At 60.9% G+C, this 15,516-nt stretch overlaps 1 protein-coding gene across 1 annotated transcript; it reads left to right on the forward strand.

Moving 5' to 3' along the window:
* Positions 1-524: 524 nt before the first annotated feature.
* VPS4A (vacuolar protein sorting 4 homolog A) lies at positions 525-14,722 on the forward strand. Its single transcript, XM_044987640.1, has 11 exons — positions 525-699; positions 1,822-1,933; positions 2,430-2,577; positions 2,890-2,951; positions 3,309-3,428; positions 11,241-11,397; positions 11,684-11,832; positions 12,328-12,409; positions 12,749-12,968; positions 13,221-13,361; positions 14,256-14,722. The coding sequence occupies exons 1-11, from the start codon at positions 679-681 to the stop codon at positions 14,355-14,357; spliced, it is 1,314 nt and encodes a 437-aa protein (XP_044843575.1). The 5' UTR covers positions 525-678; the 3' UTR covers positions 14,358-14,722.
* The last annotated feature ends 794 nt before the right edge of the window (positions 14,723-15,516 follow it).

Consider the following 15,516-nt stretch of genomic DNA (forward strand, 5'->3'; position numbering starts at 1 on the left):
ACCTGCTGCCTGAAGCCAGCCACGTGCAAATACAACTTAGCCTCAATGGATGACACGCCCCTGGAACAAACGTCCCAGGGAAGTGGCACATTCTCCATCTCCAGCATCCTCTGGTCCAGCCTGGACAACTTTCTGGAGGAGGCTTTAGCCAGATGCAAGTTCCTGGGCTCAGCACCGGGCTAACTGGGTGTGAACGTGAATAGCCCCTGTTCTGCAGGCGATCAGAGTCGATGAGCTAATGGTCCCTTTAGACTTAAAGCTGGGGAGTCGGTAGGGGAAGGGGGGCTGTGCCCATGGCGGGGGGGTCTCGATGCAGGGGAGGTGGACGAGGCTGAGTGGGCCACTTACAGGCGTTTATATCAAACAAAGCCCTGAATCTCGGACCGGAGCCTACTCGCCTGGGGGCGGTGCGCGGGTGTCTCCGAGCGGGGTGGGGGGGGCCCTGAGGGGCCGGGGCGGGATCCCCTCCGCTGCCGGCGGTCGCTGCAGTTCCCGGCGCGGCCGGCAGGGGGCCCCGCCGTCCTCGCTCCCCACGTAGCAGCTGCGCGGCCGGTGGGTCCCGGTTCGGTGCCGCCGCCTCCCGCCCGCCCGCCGCGCCGGGGCCTCCCCGCCCGGAGCCGGAGCCGGATCCAGGCCGCTCGCAGCGCCCCGGGGACTCGGGCGGCACCGGGCGATGAAATGTCAACGTCAACCCTTCAGGTAGCAGGCGGCGGGGCCGGGCCCGGCCCGGCTCCAGCGTCTCCCGCCCCGGCCCGGCCCCGGCCCCGGCCCCAGCCCGGGCTTTGCGGGCCTCAGGCCGGGCCAGGCCGGAGCGGAGCGGAGCGTCCCCCCGGCTCAGGGTCCAGGGCCCGGCTGGGGGCCGCCGCGGGCTCCCGTCCCCGGGGCCGTGGAGAGAGCCGCCGGGCCGGGCCCTGCGTGGGGCCTGGGCACGCGGGGGGCGGCGGCCTGGCCCGGCCCGGGCTTTCCCGTGCCCCATGGCCTAGGCCGGGCCCGGCCCGGGCCGTGTCAGGGGAGCTGGGCCCGGCCCCGCTGGCGGCAGCAGGTTTCGAGGCGAGACTGTCCAGGGGCCGCCAGCGCTGGGGGGGCGCAGAGCGGCTTCTTCCCCTCCCCCCAGAGGGGTGCCCGGCCCCTGGCCCCGGGTGAGTGGTGCTAACCCAGCTCCCGGCCTGTGGGCAGCGGGAGCTCTGCGCCCAGGGTCTGCATCAGGTGCAAGTTGGGCCGTTTCTTTCTTTCTTTTCTACCAAAACACTTGTACCGGCACCGCCCCTCTGGTGAGGTGAGGGTGCCTGGTACCGTATCCCCCTCCCCGCACCAGAGTGGCTGTACTGGGATCAGTACGTTTATACCAGGGGAACTGTCCACATTAGGGAGCTGCCCTGCTTTCGCTAAACAGGTGCTACGACTTGTGTGTGTAGACAGGGCTTTCCCTGCAAGGCCCACGGGTGCCTCTGTTTCTCCTGCCCTTGCTCTGCGGTGGTGGCGGCGGCATTGGTTAAAGGTCCCAGTGGCACAGGAGCTGTCTGCTTGCGCTGCCCCGACCTGGCAAATGGAGATGGGTTCTGGGCTTGGTTTTTGCTCTCTGGAATCAGTGGTTTTGTCCAGCCGAGAAGGAGCCACTTGTGAGTTTTGTCTGCTGTGTGTGAGCAGAAGGTTCATATGAGAAACAGGAGATGACTCTAGGCGCCAGGAGTTTGTGGTGCAGCTGCTGCTTCTCAGAGGTGTCCAAAAACCCGTTACCTCTGTGGGAAACATTACCTCTTTACTCTTCCATTGACATGGCCGGGGCAGCTGTGTCACTGGAGCTGCGTTCTCTCCTTGCAGAAAGCTATCGACCTGGTAACAAAAGCGACTGAGGAGGATAAGGCCAAGAACTATGAGGAGGCGCTGCGGCTGTACCAGCATGCAGTGGAGTACTTTCTACATGCCATCAAATGTGAGTCGGGCTTCTCTCTCCCTAGGCCAGCCTGTGCCAGATCTTTCCCTCGCTGTTCCTCTTAGGATCCTTCTTCCCGTTTCACCCTGCTGGGAGTCAGGCCCGCCCAGAATAGCACATCCCCAAAGAGATCAGCCTGCACCTGTTGCAGAGCGAGGTGGCCTGCAGAGAGTTCCCACGAGTGCATGCGTTCTCTGGGGAATGAGCTAACTGTAGAGCTGGGCTCAGAAACCCTGAAGTTGTGGGATTATCCGAAGGGGGGTGGGGCTTCCCCGGCTGTGGGTTTGTGCTGCGTCTGTCTCTAGGAGCAGCTTCTCCTGGGGGATTCTCTCCAGCTGCCCACCCGGTGGGAGCTGGTGAAGGGAGACGTTGGTGTCTCATGCCCCTGGAGAGGGCTTTTCTCCCCACTGCTGGCTCTAAAAGGGAGGGTGCTGTAGGGCTCTCCTCACTCCATGCCCATGGCGAGCTGCTCACTGTGTCTCGGGTGCCCTGACAGATGAGGCTCACAGTGACAAGGCGAAGGAAAGCATCCGGGCGAAGTGCATGCAGTACCTGGACCGGGCGGAGAAGCTGAAGGATTATCTACGCAACAAAGACAAACAAAGCAAGAAGCCTGTCAAAGAGTCTCCAAATGATAGCAAGGGGTACGTGTGCAGCCTCCATTGCACCCCCTAAACATGCTCATGCCTGTAACGATGGGAGAGGCCAGCCACAGGCCCTGGGTGCCCCCTCTTCTGCTGGGGGTGACTCCGGCAGTGGGTTTCAAACCAGCACTTCTCCCTCTCTGCACTCTGTAGTTTGTGAGTGCGCGTTGGGGGTCTCCTGTTGGGGCTGGCAAGAGCCAGCACTGCGAGGCTTCGACCCTTCTGGCATGGCCAGGCCAGAGCCTCCCTTCCCCCAGATAGCAGGACCTGGACCTTCGCTGGCCTCGCCATGACACTGCGTCCTCTCCACAGGAGCGACAGTGACAGCGAGGGCGAGAATCCGGAGAAGAAGAAGCTGCAGGAGCAGCTGATGGGTAAGAGGCGGGGGCTGGGAGCACGGCATTGCCCTGCAAGGTCGAGTTCCTGACTTGGGAAGCGGCTGGTGCATGCTGCTTGGTGCAGGGTCGGTGGGACTATACATGAGCCACTCCTGGAGCGGGATGAGGGGCTGCAGGGCCGCCTCCTCTCTAGCTCTGTGGCTGCTGGGCAGCTCTGGAGACTCCTCGTGAGCCCTAGCGAAAAGGAGACGTCCCTCATGCGTGATGACAGCCTGGCCCGGGCGGGTGGAGTTTGACAGCTGGTGCAGTGGCTGGAGGGAGGCTCGGGTGAGCCCCGAGGCGGGAGTGCTGTCATCTCTTGTCCCGCTAGGGAGAGCTGCCTTCCTCTCGCAGGTGCCATTGTGATGGAGAAGCCCAACGTGCGGTGGAACGATGTGGCTGGCCTGGAGGGTGCCAAGGAGGCTCTGAAAGAGGCTGTGATTTTACCCATTAAATTCCCACACTTATTCACAGGTGAGGGTTGCTCTGGTAGCTCTGGGGAGAGGCTGGGGCAGGGTGGATTGGCTGCTGCTCCCTCCGAGACGGACTGTGGCCATTGTGGTACTGGTTCCAGGTGGAGACCACGTCCTGGGATCTGAGTACTGAGCAGAGCCCAGAAACTTCCTTGGCCAACAGCCCTAGCAGAGCCCTGAGCAGCGAGGTGCATGTGAACTGGCCAGTGCCCCCCAGCACGGCAGGAGCAATACTGCAGGGGGCTGGGGCAGAGGCCTGCCCGACTGGAGTCTGGTACCTAATTCCCTCCATTCAAAGCCAGGTCTGCCCCTGCTCATTGCGTGCTGTGTTCCAGAAAGCCTATGACAAGGTCCCTCACCAAAGGCTCTTACGTAAATGAAGTTGTCATGGGATAAGAGGGAAGATCCTTTCATGGACTGAGAACTGGTTAAAGGACAGGGAACAAAGGGTAGGAATTAATGGTAAATTCTCAGAATGGAGAGGGGTAACTAGTGGTGTTCCCCAAGGGTCAGTCCTAGGACCAATCCTATTCAATTTATTCATAAATGATCTGGAGAAAGGGGTAAACAGTGAGGTGGCAAAGTTTGCAGATGATACTAAACTGCTCAAGATAGTTAAGACCAAAGCAGACTGTGAAGAACTTCAAAAAGATCTCACAAAACTAAGTGACTGGGCAACAAAATGGCAAATGAAATTTAATGTGGATAAATGTAAAGTAATGCACATGGGGAAAAATAACCCCAACTATACATACAATATGATGGGGGCTAATTTAGCTACAGCTAATCAGGAAAAAGATCTTGGCGTCATCGTGGATAGTTCTCTGAAGATGTCCACGCAGTGTGCAGCTGTGGTCAAAAGAGCAAACAGGATGTTAGGAATCATTAAAAGGGATGGAGAATATTTTATTTTAAATTGATGGTACGCCCACATCTTGAATACTGCATCCAGATGTGGTCTCCTCATCTCAAAAAAGATATTCTAGCACTAGAAAAGATTCAGAAAAAGGCAACTAAAATGATTAGGGGTTTGGAATGGGTCCCATATGAGGAGAGATTTAAGAGGCTAGGACTTTCAGGTTGGAAAAGAGGAGACTAAGGGGGGACATGATAGAGGTCTATAAAATCATGAGTGATATGGAGAAAGTGGATAAGGAAAAGTTCTTCTTCGAGTGATTGCTCCTATGCATTCCATGTAGGTGTGCGCGCCGCGCGTGCACGGCTCTCCGGAACATTTTTACCCTAGCAACTCCGGCGGGCCGGCTGGCGCCCCCTGGAGTGGCGCCGTCAAGGCGCCCCTTATACACCTCAGCCGGCCCGTCCGCTCCTCAGTTCCTTCTTCCCGCCCGTGACGGCCAGTTGGAACAGTGGAGTGCTCCCTTACCTCCACAACCCTAGTGTTTCTCCATAGTTCTAGTGTAGATAGTTTTAGTAGTTAGTTCAGTTCTTGTTGTAGTTAAATATATATTTAGTGTTAATAGTGTCAATAGTTACGGAATTAGAGGGTTTGCCCCTCTTCTTCCGCCCCGGTGCGGGCTTATGCCCGGAGCACCGGGTTTCAAGCCCTGTGCGGCTTGCCAGCGGCCTATGCCGGTTAGCGACCCGCACGACTCTTGCCTCCGCTGCCTCGGAGAGTCGCATCGGACAGATAAGTGCTCTATCTGCATAGCCTTTAAACCTCGTACGAGGAAAGAGAGAGACTCTAGGCTGAAGCACTTACTGATGGAGTCTGCGCTCCAACCTCCGGCGCCAGCTCCAGCGGCACCGAAAACCGCCTCGACAAGCAGCGCTCCGACTGCACCGAGCCGCTCCGGCACCGAGCCGGCACCAAAGACCCGGCACCGCTCCCTCTCCCCGGGGAGGAAGCACAAGGCGCCGAAGACGGCTGCCGCAAAACAGCAGCGAAAGCCGTCAGCCCAGCCGCCTCCGACGAAAACGGTGCAGGCTGAGGCAGTGCACGCTAAGTGCACCGCACCGTTGACTCCGGCGCCGCCTGGCCCGTCGAGTCCGGTTCCGCCCAGCTCCCCGGTGCCCACCGAGGAGGAGCTGAGGATCCCGTCGACGCCGGAGGCGTTCGCGACGGCAAGAGAGCTGATCGAGGCGACGGCCCCGTCATGTCAGCCGCCGGCACCACTGGTGCGGACATTCAAGTCCCTCGGCAAGCCAGCGATGGTGCGCCCCTCATCTCCGGGCGACCGTGGCGACCGTGGCTCCAGAATCCGGTCTCGATCCCGGTCTATCTCCCGGCGAAGGTCACCGAGGCACCGCTCCCCATCCCGCCGTAAATCGCCATCGCGACGCCGCTCAGCGTCCCGGCACCGGTCGCAGTCCCGGCACCGCTCTCCATCGCGGGGCCGGTCGTACTCCCGGCGGCGCTCCAGGTCCCGGTCACGAAGTCACCGGCACCGCAGCAGGTCCGCGTCCAGGCACCGCGGACATCGGGACTCGCGCAGCCGTTCGAGGCGCCGCAGATCCCGCTCGAGGTCCGGTTCCCGGCACCGCCGGTTGAGCTCCCGACGTCGCCGGTCGAGCTCCCGCCGCCGCCGCTCCCCTTCTTGGCACCGGAGATCCAGCTCCCGACGCCGTAGATCTGGCTCCCGGCACCGGAGATCCGGCTCCCGGCACCGTGCGCAGCACGGGTCCCGCTCGCCACTGGACCCCCGAGACGCCCGGCACCGACCCTCGGCACCGGAGGATCGTCTCACGCCGGCGCTGGACGCCCGCCCAGGCATCGCCACGGCTCCACCCTGGCCCTCCAGGGAACCCTCTGTAGCCTCACCCCAAGGCAGTGCGGTGGATTTCAGAGCCGGTTCCGTTCCCCCGGATCATGGACCCCAGTATTGGGGACATTGGGTGCCCTGGGCGCAATATGAACAGGGGCCTCCCCTGCCACCCAGGCAGCCGGGCTCGGCACCATCGGTACCGGTGGCCACCGTTAGTCGAGCCCCCCCGTCCCCACCGACGCAAGCCGCCGCCCACGACCCTTCTTTGGGCCAGGACTCGCTGCGGCCAGATCACCAGGTGGGCGAGCACCAGCAGGAGGAGGTGCTCCCGGGCCACTCCTCGTCGTCCTCTCCAGATGAGGCGGTAGCGGGGGCCTCGCCATCGGGACCCCCGCCCATTGACCTCAGGGCACACCAGGACCTTCTCCGAAGGGTGGCAAAGGCCATTAACTTGCCCATAGAGGAGGTGCAAGAAGTCGAGGACCCGATTACGGACGTTGTGGGAGATGACGCCCCTGTCAGGGTGGCGCTCCCGTTCATTCGCACCATTCAGAAGAACAGTGCCACTATCTGGCAGTCGCCCTCCTCCGTTGCCCCCACGGCGCGAGGCGTCGAAAGGAAGTATTCCGTCCCGCCCCAGGGCTACGAATACTTGTACGTCCACCCCACCCCGGACTCGCTGGTGGTCCAATCGGTCAATGACCGCGAACGACACGGTCAACCTGCCGCTGCGCCGAAGGCGAAGGACGCCCGGCGCATGGACTTATTAGGGCGTAAAATCTATTCGGCGGGAGGCCTCCAACTCCGTGTCGCCAACCAGATGGCCCTCTTATCCAGATACACTTTTAATATCTTGGGGTGCCTTGCGAAGTTCACGGAGCTAACCCCTCCGGAATCCCGCCCTGAATTCTCAGCGCTGCTGGAGGAGGGCAAGTTAGCCTCCAGAACACTGATCAAAGCGGCCGTAGACGCAGCAGACTCAGGGGCTCGAACGGTAGCATCCGGGGTGACGATGCGCCGCATTGCGTGGCTACAATCTTCCACCCTCCCACCTGAGGTCCAGTACACCCTCCAGGACCTCCCGTTTGACACGAAGGGGCTGTTTTCTGAGAAAACGGATGCCAGAATCCAGTCCCTAAAGGATGGGAGGGTTGCGATACGAACTCTGGGTATGCACACGCCGGCCACGCAGAGGCGTTCGTTCCGCCAACAGCCCTACCGTCCCTTCAACCAGGCCAGGTCTCGGCCGTTTAACAACCGCCGAACGGCCCCCTTCCGCCGTAGACCGTCAGGGGGGCGGCGCAACCAGGCGCAGAACTCGTCCAAGGCTCCGCAAGGCCAAAAGCCGGCCTTTTGACGGGACGCCCGAGGACGACCCATCACTCTCCCCCCAGGATCCACCCCTTTTGTTTTCCAATCGCCTTGCCCGCTTCCTTCCGGCGTGGTCTGCTATAACATCGGACAGCTGGGTCCTCAGCACCATCCAGCACGGCTACCGCCTACAGTTTCTTTCGCCCCCCCCCTCCCACCCACCTTCCCCGTCCCTCTTCAGGGACCCCTCTCACGAGCAAGTCCTCATACAGGAGGTGCAGGCTCTGTTGAGCGTGGGTGCTATCGAGGAGGTGCCTCCCTGCAGGCGGGGCAGGGGATTCTACTCCAGATATTTCCTCATCCCCAAGGCGAAAGGAGGTCTTCGTCCCATCTTGGACCTCCGGGAGCTGAACAGATACCTCTGCAAGCTCAAGTTTCGGATGGTAACCTTGGGGTCCATTATCCCTTCCTTGGATCCGGGAGACTGGTTTGCCGCCCTCGACATGAAAGACGCTTACTTTCATGTGGCGATTTACCCCCCCCACAGATGCTTCCTGCGCTTCATGGTCAACGCGACCCACTACCAGTTTGCGGTGTTACCCTTTGGCCTCTCCACTGCCCCGAGGGTGTTCACCAAGTGCATGGCGGTCGTGGCCGCAACTCTCCGTCGTCGCAGAATCCACGTATACCCCTATCTCGACGACTGGCTGATCCGTGGGCGATCTCAAGAACTGGTGACAGCCCAGGTGTCAGAGATACTGCACCTGTTCCGGTCTCTCGGCCTCCTCGTCAATGCCGAGAAGTCCCAATTACTGCCGACACAGCGATTGGAGTTCATAGGAGCAGTCCTCGACTCCACCCTCGCCAGGGCCTGCCTCCCTCGTTCTCGACACGAGACAATGGTCTCGCTCATTCGCAGCTTACAAGCCTTCCCTTCCACGACGGCCCGGTCCTGCCTTCGCCTGCTGGGCCACATGGCTGCGTGCACCTTTGTGACCGCGAACGCGAGGCTGAGGCTCCGTCCGTTCCAGATGTGGCTGACTTCGGTGTACCGGCCCCACCGCGACCCTCTAGATCTGGTGGTCACGGTCTCGGACCCCACTCTCCAGACGCTCACCTGGTGGCTGCATCAGGAGGTGGTCTGCGCCGGGGTTCCGTTTCGCCCCCCTCGCCCGTCGGTCACCCTGACCACAGACGCCTCGGCGCTTGGATGGGGGGCTCACATGGGAGACCTGCACACTCAGGGCCTCTGGTCGGCCCAGGAGCTCTCCCTGCACATCAACGTCAGGGAATTGAGAGCGATCCGCTTGGCTTGTCTCGCCTTTCTTGCACACCTCCGGGACCGCTGCGTCGCGGTATACACGGACAACACGGCAGCCATGTTCTATCTGAACAAACAGGGCGGGGCCCGATCCTCCCCGCTGTGCAAGGAGGCGATGCTCCTATGGGACCTGTGTGTAACCCACTCGATTCGCCTCGAAGCGTTCTTTCTACCAGGGGTGCAGAACACGCTGGCCGACCGTCTGAGCCGGTCTTTCGCTGCCCACGAGTGGTCCCTTCGCCCCGACGTAGCCCACACCATCTTCCAAAGGTGGGGATTTCCCCAAATAGACCTGTTTGCCTCCAGGACCAACAGGAAGTGCCACAGGTTCTGTTCGTACCAGGGTCGGGCTCCGGACTCCATCTCCGATGCGTTCCTCATGTCCTGGACGGGTCCCCTTCTATACGCCTTCCCGCCGTTCCCGCTAGTCCACCGAGTACTGCTCAAGCTACGGAGGGACAAGGCCCGCGTCATACTCGTCGCTCCGGCCTGGCCGAGGCAGCACTGGTATACCCTGCTCCTCGAGCTATCGATCCGGGATCCCATTCCCCTACCGTTATGGCCGGATCTCATCTCTCAGGACCTCGGCAGGCTTTGTCACCCGAACCTGCAGTCGCTGCATCTTACAGCCTGGTTCCTGAGTGGTTGACCGACGCGGAGAGGACCTGTTCTGCGGCGGTGCAGCAAGTTCTCCTTGAAAGCAGAAAACCGTCCACACGCTCTACCTACCTGGCAAAGTGGAAACGCTTTGCCCTTTGGTGCGATCAGCAAGGTCTTAACCCCTTCTCGACCCCTCTCCAGACGGTCCTTGACTACCTCTGGTACCTGAAAGGCCAAGGTCTCGCGATCTCGTCCCTGAGGGTACACCTGGCGGCGCTTTCGGCCTTCCGGCCTGCTGTAGATGGTCGCTCCGTGTTTTCCAACCCCATGGTTGCCCGCTTCCTCAAGGGGTTGGACCGCCTCTACCCGCAAGTGCGGCCGCCGGCTCCTACGTGGGATCTGAACCTGGCTCTCACCCAGCTGATGCGCCGCCCCTTCGAGCCCATGGCCTCCTGCTCCCTCCTCCATCTCACCTGGAAGACGGCCTTCCTCGTGGCAATCACATCCGCCAGACGAGTATCCGAACTCCGCGCCCTGACGGCGGGTCCCCCATATACCGTCTTCCACGCGGACAAAGTGCAGCTTCGGCCACATCCGGCCTTCCTCCCAAAGGTGGTGTCGGCCTTTCATCTTAATCAGGAGATCTTCCTCCCGGTCTTCTTTCCAAAGCCGCACGCCTCACCTCGTGAGCAGCAGCTCCACACCCTCGACGTCCGTAGGGCCCTCGCCTTTTACATTGACCGAACTAAGTCCTTCCGGCGTTCCTCCCAGCTCTTTGTCGCAATTGCGGAGCGCATGAAAGGCGAGCCTGTTTCATCTCAACGGATTTCTTCCTGGGTGACATCCTGCATACGGGCGTGCTACGAACTTGCTCGCGTCCCCCCGTGCCGGCTCACCGCGCACTCGACAAGGGCGCACGCCTCGTCAGCCGCCTTCCTGGCCCACGTTCCCATCCAGGACATCTGTCGAGCGGCCACCTGGTCTTCCGTCCACACCTTCGCTTCCCATTATGCGTTGGTGCAGCAGTCCCGAGACGACGCAGCCTTCGGCTCTGCGGTGCTACACTCCGCCACGTCTCATTCCGACCCCACCGCCTAGGTAAGGCTTGGGAATCACCTACATGGAATGCATAGGAGCAATCACTCGAAGAAGAAAAGACGGTTACTCACCTGTAGTAACTGGTGTTCTTCGAGATGTGTTGCTCCTATCCATTCCAGACCCGCCCTCCTTCCCCACTGTCGGAATAGCCGGCAAGAAGGAACTGAGGAGCGGACGGGCCGGCTGAGGTGTATAAGGGGCGCCTTGACGGCGCCACTCCAGGGGGCGCCAGCCGGCCCGCCGGAGTTGCTAGGGTAAAAATGTTCCGGAGAGCCGTGCACGCGCGGCGCGCACACCTACATGGAATGGATAGGAGCAACACATCTCGAAGAACACCAGTTACTACAGGTGAGTAACCGTCTTTTACTTACTTGTTCCCATAATAGAAGAACTAGGGCCCACCAAATGAAATTAATAGGCAGCAGGTTTAAAACAAATAAAAGGAAGTTCTTCTTCACACAGCGCACAGTCAACCTGTGGAACTCCTTGCCTGAGGAGGTTGTGAAGGCTAGGGCTATAACAGGGTTTAAAAGAGAACTGGATAAATTCATTAATGGCTATTAGCCAGGCTGGGTAAGGAATGGTGTCCCTAGGCTCTGTTCGTCAGAGGGTGGAGATGGATGGCAGGAGAGAGATCACTTGATCATTGCCTGTTGGGTTCACTCCCTGTGGGTCACCTGGCATTGGCCAGTCAGAGGACAGGATACTGGGCTTGATGGACTTTTGGTCTGGCCCAGTCTGGCCATTCTTGTGTTCTTAGGTAAGCGCACCCCTTGGCGTGGGATTCTGCTCTTTGGGCCCCCTGGCACGGGGAAGTCGTACCTGGCCAAGGCTGTGGCAACTGAGGCCAACAACTCCACGTTCTTCTCCGTGTCGTCCTCGGACCTGATGTCGAAGTGGCTGGGAGAGAGTGAGAAGTAAGTTAGCGGCTGGACTGCGCTGCTCAGCGCCAGGGCAGAGGAGAGCGCACTGTGGCTGCTGCACTCGTCACAGGCACTAGCGTGTCTCCCGAGGAAGGTGACTCCAGAGGCAGTGGGGTAAATGAGAACAAGCTAAGCAGTGACAGCGGGAGAGCTCCCTGCCTGCAGCCCGAGGGTGCTGGTCCTCGCTCCCCCGCACAGGGGGCACATGTGGGTTGCAGGGTCAGGGCTGGAGAGGAGGCTGCCTGTCTGTTAGCGCTGACCCTGTGTCTTTCTGCCCCAGGCTGGTGAAGAATCTCTTCGAGCTGGCAAGGCAGCACAAACCCTCCATCATCTTCATCGACGAGGTGGACTCTCTGTGCGGCTCCCGCAATGAGAACGAGAGCGAGGCTGGCCGCAGGATCAAGACAGAGTTCCTGGTGCAGATGCAGGGTGGGTCATGGCGAATGAGCTCCAGCCCCCAGAGCTCACCCCTCCCCCAGCTGGCTCAGATGGTGCCGGATCAGCCCTGGGGCAGGCGGGTGGAGAATGAGAAGTGAAGAACGAGGGGCTGCTCTCGTCCTCAGCCTGCTCGTTCCCTTTGCCGAGGGCAGCCTTGAAGGGTCTGTCTTGGACTGGCAGCTGGCTGACGAGCCAGTACTGAGCCTGGGCCTGGCGCCATGGTAAACCCAGAGGTGGGCCTGGCGCCCACTCTCCCATAGCCCCACTCCCACTTTGCCTCGTCCTCCTGTGGCCCCATCTGCTGCCCTCTGCCCCCTCCGCCCTGTGGGGGTGGTGGGTGGGGCCTTGGGGGACAGGGCAGAGCGTGGGGTTGGGGCCATGGGCCAGGCTCTGGGGCCCACAGAAGGTTAATCCAGCCCTGTGCTCTTCCGGGCCCCTCCGAGGAGTCAGTCCTGCTCCTTTATCGCTGTTTCTTCTTCCCGGTAGGTGTTGGTAATAACAACGACGGGACCCTGGTCCTCGGTGCCACAAATATCCCCTGGGTCTTAGACTCGGCCATTAGGAGAAGGTGAGTGGGAGCTATTGGAAACCAGCCGCTAGAGCTGCTCTCTGCCTGGTTAGGGGCAGCCACATTGAATGTGCCAGGAGCCACTGCCCCCCCCTTAGGGAGTGGCCCAGAGAACACAGAGTGGTCTGCCCCAGGGCAGGCTTAGGTCTGTCACCAGCATTACTGAGTGCCTCAGCGATCCCCAGCCCCGCCCAACCCCTCCCTCCCTCCCTCCCGCAGCCGGCAGCTCTTGCTGGAACCCGTCAGTGCTGCAGTGATCTGCACGGCACACTGCTTGCCAGCCCCGCCTGGCAGAACGTGGGCAGCTGCTCACCCGCTCTACCCACTGTCGGTGCCTAGGTTTGAGAAGCGCATCTACATCCCGTTGCCGGAGGAGGCAGCCCGAGCCCAGATGTTCAGGCTGCACCTGGGGAACACACCACGCAACCTGACAGAGGCCAACATCCACGAGCTGGCCAGGAAGACGGATGGCTACTCGGGAGCTGACATCAGCGTCATCGTGCGTGACGCCCTCATGCAGCCTGTCCGCAAAGTGCAGTCGGCCACACACTTCAAGAAGGTGAGAGCAGGTGTGCGGGACCTGCTGCTCCCCAAGGACTGCGGCATCCGAGCCTGGGGTCGCTGGTCTGCAAGGGAGGGGGGCTCCATGGCCACCTGGGTGTGTCCGGTGCCCTCGCCCCTCATGGTGAGATCCTTCCTGAGTCCCCCACGTCAGCCCCCAGGGCCCATGTCAGAGAGGCCCCTGCGGGCGGTTGGGGAGCCAGCCCTGGCATCCGCCCTCTCAATGCACTTCCTCTCTGGCATGTGGCAGGTGCGAGGCCCATCTCGAACCAATCCCAGCATAACCGTAGATGACCTCCTGACCCCATGCTCGCCGGGGGACCCTGGAGCCATCGAGATGACTTGGATGGAGGTGCCTAGTGACAAGCTGCTGGAGCCAGTGATCTGCATGGTAAGTAATTCATTAGGGACAGACACGCTGGGCTGGAGGGTGGCTGGGATGAGAGGGATTGTCACTTGGCCCGTGACACAAGTCAGTGTGCAACACTTCTGAGGCCAGCAGAGCCCCTGCTGGTGTGGACAGCCTTGCTCTGCCCTCCCACTTTCCCACTGGGGCTGGGGAAAGGTGCTATCCCCGTCAAAGCCACTGTCCCAGCATAGCTGCATGTTCCTGGGGAAATGATCAGCGTAAAAGAGATCCCTTGTCATCATTAGGCTTCAGAGTTAACCACTGTAGCTGAAAGGGTCAGTGGGCATCCCTGAGTGATTGCTTGTTCCTTCTGCCTGCGGCTTCCCTGCAACTGTCCCATCTGGAATGCTTGGCTCACAGCTCCGAGTGCGAGAGCCCTGGGCCTTTCTCCCTGACCGTTCTATTGTGCTGAGAGCTGAGGCAGCGGAGTGGCCAGAGCAGCAGTGTCATGTGCTGGAGGGGGGAGGGCTCCTCGGGATTAATGCTGCTGGAAGAGGAAAGCGTCCTTCTCCACCTGTGACCCCGGCCCTCCCCGAGCACCCAGGGAGGTCAGTAAGCATGGCCATCCCAGGGGACAGGCTGGAGAAAGCCCACAGGTGGAGGTCACACCAGTGACCAGGAGCAGTGTGGAACCTGAGTCCCGGCTCCCAGGCCTCCGTTCCATGCACCTGCCCTGGGGGACCCTGTAGGGAGATGCCTGTCGTTCAGGGCAGAGAGGTGCTAGCTCCACTGCCTTTGCTAGGGCTGGGGTGTTTAGACCTGGGATTCTCCCCCGCAACCAGAACTCGGGTAGGATTTCCGAGGGCATCAAGGTAAAAGCGACGGAGACTCTGATGTTGCACTTTGGCCTCAGCTGCCCTCTCCCCTTGTTTGCAGTCAGATATGCTGCGCTCGCTGGCCACCACCCGCCCCACCGTGAATGCAGAGGACCTCCTGAAGGTGAAGAAATTCACAGACGACTTTGGACAGGAAGGATAAAAGCTTCTGCCGTGGGGCGTGCGGGGGTGGCCGGGCAGGGCGGGGCGGGCAGGGCACGCCTTGCAGTGGCAGCGTGTACGCTTGCAAAGCCCAAGTGCTGGCAGGCAGACGGTGCCAGGTGGACGCTAATGTTCAGCTCCCTACTAAACCCACCTGCCTGTGGGCCCCCAGCTGGGAGTCACACAGCAGCACGGCCCCTGCCAGCCTGGCAGGCCTGCGGAAGGAGCTGAGCACAGCCCAGGGGCCCACCCTGCCTGCCCCGGGGCTCCGACTCCCCTGCCCGCTTCTTTTTTTTTTTAATTTTTTTAAATTAATGCTGCTTGTTTTGTCTTGTTTATATAAAAATAAAAACGATCCAAAAGCTTCGCCTGCCAGAACGGGACTTTCCTGGGGTAGCCGAGCCCACACAGCGATGCCCCGATCGCACGGGGCCAGCCGGCAGAGTGTAACCCTCCTCCACCTGCTGCACACGCTGCGTAGGGAGGCAGTGTGTGGAAGGACAAAGGCCTCTGGGCTAGGCCCCATGTACCAGGCTCCCCTCACTGAAACGGCCCCAAGCTGGGGCTGTGCTGTGAGGCGCCAGCCTGTCACGTAGCACTGCCAGCAGGAAACGGACCTGGATGCACGGCTACAGCCAGGTTCTGCAGCACATGGGTGGTGCCTCGTCTCCAGCTGGGCCCTGCCCCTGCTGTAGCCACTGTCTGCAGTGCTGCTGACGCAGGGAGCAAGGAGTCCAAGGGAGTCCTCCCCAGCTGGCTGCTTTTCCATAGCTGTGGGACCTCTCCAGCCCGCTGCACAGCCCCTCTGTGAGCCTGGCTCTTTGCTTTCCTGGGTGCTGCAACCCCCCCTCCCATCAGTTCCCGGCTCACCGTATGCTAAGGCTTCGCTCCTGCTGCAAGCTGGGGCCCAGGCCCTGTCACCGAGCTCAGGGCTACTCAGCTTCACCCTCCCCCCCGCTGGCATTAGAGGATTGAAGGTGTGGAGATGGGGCGAGAGGGGCTGAATAACGGTCAAGGGGAGGAGGAGATCTGAGAGTGACAATCCGCAGCCCCTTGGCTGCTGCACTTCCCTGTCCTGCGCCTGATTCCGGTCTCCTAGGAGTAGCCAAGTGCCAAGCCCCAGCGCTGGAGCTTCGGAGCTTTGGGCAGGCGTTAGCCTG

Source organism: Mauremys mutica, chromosome 14 (genome assembly GCF_020497125.1).
Source record: "Mauremys mutica isolate MM-2020 ecotype Southern chromosome 14, ASM2049712v1, whole genome shotgun sequence".
Taxonomy (NCBI): Eukaryota; Metazoa; Chordata; order Testudines; family Geoemydidae; genus Mauremys; species Mauremys mutica.

Bases quoted from the DNA above. Each gene is read 5' to 3' on its own strand.
- VPS4A (XM_044987640.1), top strand. From the start codon at position 679: ATGTCAACGTCAACCCTTCAG. The intron at 12,410-12,748 runs GTGAGTGGGAGC...GTCGGTGCCTAG, and splicing joins GACTCGGCCATTAGGAGAAG to GTTTGAGAAGCGCATCTACA. The intron at 12,969-13,220 runs GTGAGAGCAGGT...GGCATGTGGCAG, and splicing joins CGGCCACACACTTCAAGAAG to GTGCGAGGCCCATCTCGAAC.